The sequence below is a fragment of the Syngnathus scovelli genome, chromosome 15 (genome assembly GCF_024217435.2).
Source record: "Syngnathus scovelli strain Florida chromosome 15, RoL_Ssco_1.2, whole genome shotgun sequence".
Classification (NCBI taxonomy): domain Eukaryota; kingdom Metazoa; phylum Chordata; class Actinopteri; order Syngnathiformes; family Syngnathidae; genus Syngnathus; species Syngnathus scovelli.
The window spans coordinates 8,677,596-8,690,177 of NC_090861.1; the positions used below are offsets into that span (position 1 = coordinate 8,677,596).

The 12,582-nt window shown below is 41.8% G+C and overlaps 1 protein-coding gene and 1 long non-coding RNA gene across 13 annotated transcripts in view; one reads left to right on the forward strand and one right to left on the reverse strand.

Annotated features, from left to right (window-relative positions):
• Nucleotides 1–12,582, forward strand: part of LOC125982155 (RNA-binding protein Musashi homolog 2) — a 207,076-nt gene that overhangs the window by 46,645 nt on the left and 147,849 nt on the right. For all 11 annotated transcript variants that reach the window (XM_049742436.2, XM_049742437.2, XM_049742443.2 and 8 more), the window contains exon 6: nt 4,674–4,766. In XM_049742436.2, coding sequence (XP_049598393.1) covers nt 4,674–4,766 — 93 coding nt within the window. The remainder of the gene's footprint in view (nt 1–4,673; nt 4,767–12,582) is intronic.
• Nucleotides 1,510–12,094, reverse strand: LOC125982169 (uncharacterized). 2 transcript variants are annotated; one of them, XR_011088129.1, is made up of 4 exons: nt 11,541–12,094; nt 6,611–6,655; nt 3,697–6,315; nt 1,510–3,608 (listed from the first exon to the last, which is right to left on the reverse strand). It is a non-coding gene; the product is annotated as an uncharacterized lncRNA (long non-coding RNA). The 2 variants fall into 2 exon arrangements; XR_011088128.1 differs by lacking the exons at nt 1,510–3,608; nt 3,697–6,315; nt 6,611–6,655 and adding an exon at nt 7,870–8,745.

Here is a 12,582-nt window from a genome sequence, read left to right on the forward strand (position 1 = left end):
GCGACACTGTGCAGTTTGGCTATAGGCCCATGCATCTCCAGGGCCATATAATCAGCTCTAAGTCGCTTCTATCAATCTTCATAACGGCAGTGGGCCGAGGAGGGAAGTGTACCTAATCACGTCTAACTGGCCCCATGTTCGGCTTGGCAGTGGGTGTTATAGCGAGGCCATATGCAAACACGTGTGTCCGTGACTCGCGTCCCACAGGTGGCTGGTACGGGCGGGAACGGGTCCGTGAGTGGCTTCTACTGTAGGTTAATATCCGAGTGGTGGCCCTGCAGCAGTGGCAATCACAGCTCTGATCAGAGCGGCGCTTCAAAGATGTCTGTGCTAGTCCAAGCCAGAGTTGTCATTAGCTTCTGCCCTGTGCTTGACAGCCTCTCCCCTCCCCCCATACTTGCTCTTTCTCTCTCTCTCTCCCTTTCTCTCCCTCTCTCTCTCGCTCTCTCGCTCACTCTCTCTCGTCATTGTCTCGCACTCATATTCTGCAAATGGCCACTGTAATTCTGTCTGCTTGCTCGGGCTTGTCAGTCCACATTTGCACTAAGCATCTTTCCTTCCCTCATCTCCTTTGCTCTAATTGTATTGTAATAAGCAATTACCAATCTATTTGTGCACACCAGAGCTGAGATTGGACCACTTTTTTTTTAAAGGCACGTGGAACGGCCGAAACCGGACAAAGGCGGCGGCGGCGGCCTTCGTCTTGAACTTGTTGCTCGACAAAGACGCCGTTGCTCCTAATCGCTGGGGTTCCTCTTTTCCTATGCTTCTGTTTTGTCTCCCGTGCACAGAGGCCTCCAAAGCCGACATGATTGTGCCGGTGTTTGTCATTTATTGGCTGTGTTCTCCCCCTTCGTGGGTCTGTTCTAGTGATGCAAATGAGCAATGGCAGTGTTTACCTGGCCATGATCTGCCTGCATGTGTGTGAGCGCCTGCACGTCGTCTCAGGCTTTGATCATGCTGCATTGCATTGACAGATGCTCTCTCGTGCTTTCTGGTTGCTTATGAGCGAGGCGACAGACGGGATCTGAACGCAAGTAATTATATCCCTGCACTAGAACCATAACAATTGTGGCTCCTGCAACAAAGTGTGATGGCTTTTCGCTATCTGTCCCATTATTTTTAGAGATGAGAAACGACATTGAAATCCCTAGCCTGTGTGGGCCCCCGTGTTTACAACTGTTTATGAGCCTGTATGTGGAAGAGGTGAGGGCCGTGATAAAGGCTTACTTACACCTTGTAATCATAGCTTGATGGGTGACCTCAACAACGCAGGTTTATGAGGGCAGTGGCTGGTCAGTGAGATCTGCTAACAAAACTTAATAAGGAACAATAAGATCTCAGCAATGTCTGACTAATTCACGCCAAGATTTTGTTAGCCTCCTGATCATACTTGTCATAAAGTGTCATAGACTTTGGTGGGACAATTCATCCGGCAGACTAAAAGGCAGCCATTGTAAACAAAAGGGAGGAAATAAAGCACTAACTGTTCTAGGAGCAAGACTTTAATTTGCAGAGTGTTAAAGGCAAATTACGAATGTTGTTGGAGAAAAAGCTGTAATGCTCAATCTTGAGTGGTTCTTTTATTAGGCTCATGTAATTTAGGGCTAATTTATTTTGTAAGTGCAAGTCCGTTGGATATGTTGCGCTTTGCAAGGATATCACAGATTCTTCCCGTTTTCTTAAGACAACTGCAACTAAACAAATACCACCTGGTAGGGATACAAAAATGGAATCTTGCTTCAAACTATTTTGACTTTGTGGCTCACCACCAACAGAAGCCAAGACCAAAATACATTAGACTACATTAGAGGTGCAAAGAGCAGTAAAGAGGAGAAACAATTGCCGATGGCACAAAGGTTGGCTGTATTTAACCACCTGAACACTGGATCAATCTAGGCCAAATAAATCACATTTAATGTTGAATGATTGTCATTACTAAATGTTTTAATATTTTCAGGTCATACTTTATAATACAAGTAAACAGGAACAAAATCTGTATAAATCCAGCCTTTGAATCTCGAGTCCTTAAGTTAACTTGGTTGTGTAATACTATATTTGATAGTTGTTAAAAAAAGGTAGGTCATTGATCTGGAATATCCAAATAGATGTATGTTGCGATTTCTCTCTTTGCACCATAAATGGTGTCATCTTACACCTTTGCCAGGACAACTGCTAAATGTCGTTAGCACCATCTGCCAGTCAACCACGTGGTCCTGAATGGAGTTTAAAAGACAGCATACTGCTGCTGCCTGAGATTTGCAAAAATATGTTGTTGCCTTTTTTTTTGTCTCTGAATCCTTCTGTCTTCCATTTTATTCTGTTTCACACTATAATCATCTCGCCTCATCCTTCTTGTGGAGTTAATAACATTCACAGCTTCCCTTTGCGGTTTGTGTTCTCCATGTTGGAAACACTAATAGCTTTTTGTCGGTGCATCATGAAGGCTCTGAATTTTGTTTGCCGCCACAGGTCGAGCTCCTGAATTTCTACAAATAGTAATATTATAGCGTGTTGCAATATCAGCTGCGGGCTTATCTTTTTCATCTTCCTCAGCACCCACAGTAGTTCTACTACCCCGCTGTTATTAAACACAGTCAAAGCGGCAACTCAATATTCTAAGGATGTAAAATGCTGTGCATTATTTACACTCCGTATAAATGGTACAAAATGCAACATGGAGCAGTTTCCATTTCTTCCAGTTTCCATTCACAACCGTCAGAGGGCAATTACGTGCATGTTCTTGCTTTCAGATGGCGGTTCACAGTTTTGATGAAGCCGTACTTTTACAATAGCAGTTTAGTTCATCACAGCTCGGTCAGGATCCCTTCACCCTGATTAGGAAAAAAGAAAAGTATTCACGTCTTCATATCACTTTGCGCGCATACAAACCTTTCAAAGGCTATTCACTAATTTGTAATACTGAAAAGAGGCTGCAGCTTGTCATGTCTGATGAATCTCACAGAGGGATTCTTTTCAGTCACATGGCTTTTTGCTGTTTCCACTTGTCTGACTAGTCATCACTTGTCCGTATTTTCAATTATAAGAACAAATGTACACTGTTGTTCGACAATATATTATTAATGTTGGCACGGTGGACAATCTGTGTAAGGCAAATATTTTGAATTATTTGGCATTATGCATTTGAACATTGTATGCCAATTTGAGTTTGGTGGGTTATTTCTTAGATGTAACATTTTACAGAGAGCCCCACAGCGGCAGGAGCGTAACGCAGCTGTCCCCAGGAGAAGCATCGACGGACACAACGCTCTGGCGCCCTCGGCCTCATGCACTCATCGACATGAATCAGATTATAAATCAGATGATGTATTTGCATCAAAGCTCCAAAACAATTAGGACTTGAGTTTGTTACAAATGTGATGTCTTTACAAAAAGTAACCTCCCAATTGAGTTTGATAGTATAGAACCATGAGCCATAATGTCTTCAGTCACCATGGGAACCAAAAAAACAGGACAAGTAATTGTGTTATATCGGGCAGGAGTCAGCAATGCCATCAGCTTCTCAGGAGAGAGACAAGGCTGAAAACTTGACAGGCTGGAACGGGTTTGATGGAACAAGATGGAAAGATGACCAGGGGATGGGCGGCCTGGAAAGGCAAATGGGACAAAAAGCTGATGTAGCGAGGCAAGGCAACATGAGCATTGGCTTGTTTATTATCTATTTCTTTATTTTACCTTGATTTGCAAAGATAAAAGTGAGTGATGATGATAAATCCTCAGTGCACAGTGGGCTTATCAGCAGCTGTCTGGCCCGGCCAGGGTTGCCGGCGGTGGCATCCAAGGCTGATAACCCCCAAGGTCTGAGGGATGATGTTGGCAAGGAGGAGGGGAGAGGCGGATGATGCAGCTGCCACCACCGACCACTTCCTTGTTTGGCATGTTGATGTATTACAAAGGGGGGCAAAAGACAGAATAGTGATTAGCTTCGCCCCCCTTCCGAAAGTTGAGTGACACCAAACTTGATACTGACGAATGGAGTGATGAGCACGCACTGAGCAATTAATATTGTCACCCTGTTGTCACCGTGATCTGTATTGCTATTGGCTTCAGTTTACAATCCAAGTATGCAAAATGAGATAACCAAGACCCTTCAATAAGAATATGGATTTTTTGGGGGGAATTTTTTTTGTGCTCCTTATGAACTTGGCACCTTCAGTTTGTCGCACTTGATAGTATTAAATGTGTAAAATTTTTTTGCTATAGTAGCCTGCCGGACCTTTACTTCACCTCCAATTTTATTTATTTATTTTTCTTAGGCAATGTTGATGATGTGGGTAATAATCCTTCATATTGTCACTGTTTGGAATTAAATGAGGCTTTAATGCACCATGATTCCATCAGCACTCATTAATTTGTTTTGTTGCTACTAAATGAAGGCTGAAGTTGTTGGACAAAACCTTTTTGAGGATAAGATGTGGATGTTGTCTAGCAGAATCACAGAACTGTGTTTATTCCCTGCCCCCACCCCTTGTCAAAGCGTTCTGCCTTGTGACCTTGCTTGCTACGAATACAGAATTTCAAATGGTGGTTTTATTGTGTGCATGTATTCAACAATGCCTGTGTCCTTTTTATTAGACGTGGCGGCCATTAAAGATGCTGTGCAATGCATTTAAAGTTTTATCTTACTAATCATGTCTTTGTTTTTCTCACAGATGGTCACAAGAACGAAGAAAATATTCGTGGGTGGCCTTTCAGCCAATACAGTAGTGGAAGATGTGAAGCAGTATTTTGAACAGTTTGGGAAGGTAAGGCTTTTCATCAATATTTAAATGTCGCAAAATCATATTTGAGTGGAACATTCAAAGTTGATCTGTTGGCTTTGGTCAACCAAGATAATTTCATTCGCAATATTGTTTTTGTTTTGTTTCCTAGAGGTAATTTCATTTGCAATATATTTTTTTCCTAGAGTCCAAACTGTCACCTTAACCCTAACCAAAAATTAACTAGACAGCCCGGTAATGTTATTAACAGCAGTTTATCAGCCTTAATAATAATATTGGTTCGATACTAGCTCGGTCCAAGAGTGCACTGAAACAGCGCAACACTGGACACTAACGGAAACTTTTTTTTCACTGAAGATATACTTAAAGGTATTAACCTTCTTGCGTTATCTTCTTTTTTCTTACTTTTATCCTTTCAGGAAAATATGTCGCGAGAAGACACCTAATTCCAAAGTGAAAGGCAGAGCACAAATGCAGAGTTAATCCTTTGAAACTGGCTGAAATTAGGTTAAGTTCCACGTGATATGCTGACTGATGCATTACGACAGCCCCAAATTGTGCAATATTCATTTGAAGTCCAAATTTGACAAGCTTTTTGGAGGTTCCACTTCTAAGTTCCAATGGCAATGAAATGGCGGACTAGTATTGTTGCTGCGCGCTCTTTGTTAGCGTTGTGTTTGTTGTCTGGTGCAGTACACTGTTGTGAGACCGGTAACCCCCCCAGCTGAGTGAGGCATATTTTCATGCCCTTTAATACAAGGACACCAACATGGCTCACACCCACACACGTGCACACAAACAGGCTTTGATACAGTGGCAGCATTTCACAGATAATTTCCTCACACTGAGTGGAGATCCATTTCCCTCATGTCATATTCCACATCAGTCAAGGTCACCTTCAGCTGATAGAGTCTCTGTAACATCAGCACTTGACCTTGAGTTTAAACAGTTTCCGCGAGGATGGATTTTTCATGGGCACATAATGCGCCGTGTCCTCAAGGAGACAAAAGAGCTGTTATGAAATAATGGAAACAGGTATTTTTGGTTCAGACCCAGTATGCAAGCATCTCACCCCTCCTCTAAAGGTGAGCTCGTTGTTTTCCTGGCTGGAAGCGAGCAAGGTGAATGTCTTTGTTTGGCTCCTCTTCTCTTGAGGAGGCTTGGAAGGCCCTCGCGCGGCCCGGGATGGTTTATTTCCACAATAGAACCCGGTGAGCAAAAATGCTGCACGGCTTTGCAATCAATGGATCCGAAAAAGGGCTCAAAATGATTTTTGACTTGATTGAATGACATAATTGACTTGATTATACAAAGTTCCCCCACCTCCCACTCCTTGAGTAATCCTCCAATGCTTAGGAGGAAACAAACAAATCAGACTGATTGAGTAAGCTCTTGTACATGTTTTCTTGGATAGCCTCCTTGTGAATGCCTCCATGTGTCTTGCAGTACTGCTTTCGCTTTGCGGGAGTGTTCCAGCGATTAAGCGTATTTATACAGCTTCATGATTAGGTGTGCGTCTGTGCGTCCAGGTCTATGGAAAATAAAAAATCTCAGGAGGTATTGGGGGCAGTACCTGTAGAGAAAATATAAAGCAACGTTCTGTTTTTTTTTTTCTTTGTTCCAATATTTTGACTTAATTAACTTGTATTTATGCTATTTTTGAAAAATAAATAGTATGTCATGGTGATTAATTCACAGTCCAAGAATTATTCATACTATTATTGTATTTTGAGTTTTTGGATAATTTTGTATTTTTTTGAATGGCCACCTTATGGCTGGTAATAAGACAGAAAAGTGGCAGGAGACTGAATTAATTCATGAAAAATATAAATCAACTGAAATAATGTCAAACATTGGTAAAACGGTACCTTCACTTCCGCTGTTGGTCGACTTAGATGAAACACAAAGGAGTGCTGAAATTGCCAAAGATACAAATTCAAAATGAGAAAAGTCTTAAGGCTCATGGAGCAGTGAACTAATCGCTCAGCAACAAAATGTGTTGTAAAATTACAACCGCCCAGTCATTGTAAATCAAGAGCCAAACTATGTTGTCATAGTAAAGGCTGAATTTGTCTCATTAGATTGTGCAATTGTCAATCACAGACGCATACGAGAATGAGAGCCTCTACACTGAGAGCACAGTGAGTCCTTTTGCTGTGACGTAGCAAGATGCGTGTGCACTTGTGCGTGCGTGCTTGTTCGCGTGTGCGTGTGGCAGCATAAGCCAATTATCAGGATGTGGTCTGCAGAGGTGTCGGGGGGTTGGGAAGCGGTGGAGGGCAAACAGCTTGTGTGGCCACAACTGGGTCATAGGTTCTGTGGGTAACCTCCGCATCTCACCTCCTCTGACCTCCCCTCTCTGGCGCCTTTGTCCCTCTCTACTCTGTCCAGGGGTGGGGTGGGGGGTGGGTGGGTGGGTGGGGGGGGGGGGGGGGGGGGGAGGGGGTTCAGTTGCCATTGCTCCGCCACATCAGTCTCAGAGTATTAGTCTCCCCTCAGGTGTCACCTTTAAGACTCAGCCTGCGTTTGGCACAATTTCTTTTCCGCCTTCATCAGACGCTGCAAACGTGGATTGGAATTTATTGCATTGCATTCAAGTGGAAGTGTGCTTGTGTTTGACTGATTATAATACTCAGATGGATCTTATTACCTGGCTAATAGTTAGCACATCCTGCCACCTATTTAGTTTCTCAGCGCTGCACATTAGCCATGCGAGCCAGTTGAGGAAATCTTATGGTTTCCTTGTAATCAAGTGCTCTTAGCCAGAAGCTGGTCCTGCTGAAAAGTGAAATTATTCATCACCTTGATTTGGTCCAAGTTTATGTATTGCAATAGAATGCTACCGTCTAAAGATCATTCTTATTTTTACACTAGATTATTTACTTCTCAAACCACGTGATTATTTTTAACTGAGTAGTTAAGAACGTGACCTGTGATTGAAGAACTTGCAGTTGGATTCACCCAACATCCATATTGTGTGCCGCTTATGTGCCTGTTTGGGGGTCTCACCAGTTGCTGGCACCTATTCAAGCTGACTTGAGGCAAAAGGCAGACGACACTCTGGAATGGTTGCCTGGCCATCAGAGAGCGATTTTGAAGAGCACATTGAGTGAGAATTAATCCCATGTCAACTGCACAAAATTGCAATTTATTTCTTAAATGAGTAAAGCCCATTCGTGCAGCCATGCATGGATTTTTAATGTTGTCGAAATGTAGGTGATATGCTGCTTGTCATTCCGTGCCCCTTTTTTTTTTCCATTTATTTTAATTTTTTTAACGATGGAAGTCAATTGACAACCAATTCATATTACAACATGCAGCTCCAGAAAATCAACTAACAACTTCAACTGTGTGATCTAGCTGCTTTTCTTTCCCTAAATAATGACATAATGGTGGTGCTGCAACACCTTTCGACATCCCCATTCCCACCCACTCTCCCGTCGCAAAAAGGTTCCACTGAGGCAAGCACTTGATTAAAGTTGGAATTTGGTGTGAAGACACCTTGTCAATTTGGATGCGGCGTACCAGCTGAGCTCTGACCTTGCCCTGGCAACGACAGAGCTCACCCCAGTGCAAAAGGCATAATGAGATTGGGTGACTAACGCTTTGGTCTTCATTGGCTTATTTTGATCAGCTTTGAGTGCATCCCACACCGGAAACGAGTCCTGTTCTCCGAATCGGTCCGCCTCCACTTCAGTGACTTGGCCGGGCTTTGCAGCGCAGCCCTCGAGCAGACTTTGATTTCTATCAGCGCTACTTGCTTCCATGTCACTCGGCTCCCACAATGGTTTCTTTATGTCAAGGCCATCCTGGTTCTCATGCTCCACCGGTCTAGAGCCAGGTCCTGGAGGTGTAGCTAAATGGGTGGAGCTTATCCAGTTCACTGCCACTGGGCTTATGAGGGATAAAGGTAGATACAAAGGTCACCACTGAGTCAGACAAGCACAGCAGTGTGTCGAGTCCGATAGGATGAATGAAGTTAAATAAATGTCAATTCACCAACCTGAGTGTAAGATGGAAAACACAGTAAATACACAGCAATATATTTCTAGAGTCATGATGACAAATGATAATTTTTCCCTCATACACAAAATAAACCGATTGGGATAATGAATTAGAAGCATCAGAAACAAATTCATTGGTTAGTGTGTGACATTTGTTCTGGGGCTTTGCTACTTTAATACCACAGCTGACATTTTGCATGGTCTTAGAGTTTGTAAATGGCACCAAAATAACTCTGTGAGACCATCTGTGAAAGCTTTATGAATTCACTCTGCATACCTGCCAAGCGTACTAACTTGCAAGTAGGGATATTTGTGGTTTTCAAATGTATGTCAAGTAAGAACTGGCTGGACTATATTGTCATCTGTCATGTGTACCTTGAACATAATGCTATATGTTCAGTTTGTCTCAAAATTGTGCCTTTGTGGATTAGTTTGTTGGAAAATTGCACTATTCCGTCAGAAATGTGACTACAAAATAATGTGGTGGCAGGCAGTATAGTTACGCTTTAAAATGAAAAAAATTACATTAAAATAAAGTCCCTATGATCGTCATACACACATCTGGGTGTGGTGAAATTTGTCCTCTACATTTAACCCATCCCTGTGTGATTTTGATCCATCCCCTGGGGGAGAGGGGAGCAATGAGCAGCAGTGGTGGCGCGCTCGGGAATCATTAAAGAGCTAGAGACATCCCTTTTTATTTTTTTCAATTAGAACGGAATTTGATAGAATGTATAAAGTGAACACATTTGCCGCATTGGAAATTAAAAATGGACACCGATTACTAAGAATAAAGCTGAAATGAAATGCCAGTTTATCGATCGGGTCCCGCACGAAGCCAAACTGGTGGCGCCATTACTGTGACGTCACAAGTTGTACATCTGGATGTCAACAAACCCAAACAACATGGCAGATGATAGCGACAGCTCCGTTTCTAGCGGCAATATTAGCATCATTTTATCTGATTCAGAAACCTCTTTTGACGCAGAATATGATGAATCTAGCAGTTCACTTGGGCTGAGCTGAGCACATTTTCTGAATTGTGCCCCTCCCGCCACTCTGGTTAGGTTGGCATAGTAAAAAGTGATCTTGGGGGCTTTAGAGTGCCGAGTTGATCTCGGCACATGAAGACATGACCACGTGCAACGTTTGGTTTAGGTTTTATAAGCCTTTTTAATTTTATTGCTTAAATCGCATTTTCTCGACAAGCTGAGCACGTTTTCTGAATTGTGCCTCTCCCGTCACTGTGGTTAGGTTGGCATAGTAAAAAGAGTGCCGAGTTGACCACTGCGCATGGAGAAATGAACATCTGCAGCGTTTGGTTTAGGTTTTAGGCGCATTTTTAATTTTATTTCTTAAATCGCATTTTTTCGACGAGCTGAGCATGTTTTCTGAATTGTGCCCCTCCCGTCACGCTTCGACATACTTTTCAAAGTCAAAGTCTCAAAGTCTCCTTTATTGTCAATTCCTCCGCATGTCAAGACACACAAAGAGATCGAAATTACGTTTCTCACTATCCCAGGGTGACAAGACAGAGTTCACAACGCACATACAAGTAAACAACACAGGAAAATTAAAACAAGAAGATGAACAATAAGAGTGATAGCACGCTAGCCGCTCCCGATGCACAGCAGAGTCCGGAAAGATAAGACAGAGTTCACAACGCACATACAAGTAAACAACACAGGAAAAATAAAACAAGAAGATAAACAATAAGAGTGATAGCACGCTAGCCGCTCCCGATGCACAGCAGAGTCCGGAAAGATGACAGTCAACCAGGCCACTGTGAACATGAGCACACAGCAGGCACGCACTGTCCGGTTCGTGGATCCTATCAGGCGAACACAACCCATCTTGTCGTCCCGCGAACGAACGTACGCCAGGATAATGGAAGGCACGGCTAGGCGAGCTGGGTTGGCCGCAAACCTGGCCCGACGTCTCCGCGCTGGCCCCTCTTCTCTTTTTGTTTACATTTACTGAAGCTAAACGCGTACAACTTGAGACGTCATGAGACGTCACTTCCGGCTGGCGGCTCGGTGCAGTCAAACTCGTCTGTGCGGCAAATTTAAATTAAATTTTTCAGAGCAATAGCTTCCTTTTCGTTGTTTCGAGCGTCAATTTATATTTATAAGCCCATAAGCTAACTAAAACCGATTTATAAATATACCGGTGTCTCTAGCCCTTTAAGTTCCATATCCCAATTACTGAGAACAACATTTGAGCCTTAATGGCATAATAATATATACATATATACATATATACAGTATGTATACATACATACTGTATATATGTATTGTCATACTGTATACATATATACAGTATGTATACATACATATACAGTAATCCCTCGTTTTTCGCGGATAATTGATTCCAAAAACCACCCGCGATCAGTGAAATCCGCGAAGTGCGGTCACCCTCTCATCTGTACATTTTGTTTTTATCTGTACATTTTTTGTGTGTCAGTAAATGTATATGAAACCATTTAAGTGCATATTTTATTATTAGAACATTAAATAATTGTTTCAAACATGTAAATAATACATTAATAGTATAAATAACGTACAGAAATTTTTGTATAAATATTGAAAATATAAATATACGTGTTCGTGTAACATGTTAACAAAAAGTACTGGGCAGGCTAACGAGTTAGCGGAAAGATGCTAATTCGCGAGCGTGCTAACACGCGAAAACGGACCTCTAAAGGAATTTAAACGAACGTTTGGAGCAATAATACATTGTCCTAAAGGTTAGACACATGTGATTGTTCATTTCTCTTGTTAGGAGACCCACTTACATCGTCAATGACTCCTGTACCACTGTAACTGACATATGTACACGAACGTAAAACAGAAAGTGGTATCGCCTGAAAACGGCCTTCAAAATAAATCACCCTACCTCAAATCAAAGCACGGCTGAATAACATAAATGACATGGAGAATTCTTACCACATACTGTAAATATGTTTTTAGAACAACTTTTATGATAATTTTTTATAACAAGGTACAAGTGTACATACTGTAAATATGTTTTTAGAACTCTTTTATTATAAAAAAAAATTCTATAACAAGGTACAACACTGTAAATATGTTTTTAGAACTCTTATTATAAAAAAATATATATAAAGGTACAAGTGTACGTACTGCAATTGTGTGGGCACTCCTTGCCTTCTGCTGGCGTGTGGGCAAGTTTTGTGCCATAATTCCTCAATTTAGAAGTTTTATTTAGACTTTTAAAGTTTTTTTTAATTTGGGGAAAAAAAATCCGAGATGTAGTGAAACTGCGATAAACAAACCGCAATGTTCGAGGGATTACTGTGTGTGTGTGTGTGTGAGTGCGTGTGCGTGTGCGCGCGCGCGTGTGTGCGTGCGTGTGTGCGTGTGCGCGTGTGCGCGCGCGTGCGCGTGTATATATGCGCGTGTGTGTGTATGAATATACACAACGCATGATTTGTCCTAAAGAGCTTTTGTAGTTGTTTCCCCATATCTCTGCACAGTAGCTCAAGTATCGTGATATTATTATAATATATGCAGTGATTTGTGGTCAAGAAAATATTTCGCCTTATGCAAATAGAGATATTTTTTGCCAGTTTGTTTTCAATGTATTTTATGTGATCTTTCCAATCTATATGTTCATCTATAATTACACCAAGAAATTTTATTTTTTCGTTTCTTTCAATTATGGTTACCTCTATTTGTTTTTGAACATCAGTTAGTTTTCGACAATTACCGAAAATCATAAGTTTAGTTTTGCTAAACATCTAATGGCATCCAAGTGAATGCAACTGTATGGCTGAGTTGCCACTAATACTCTATTTGCGATTGCAATAATCAGTTTTG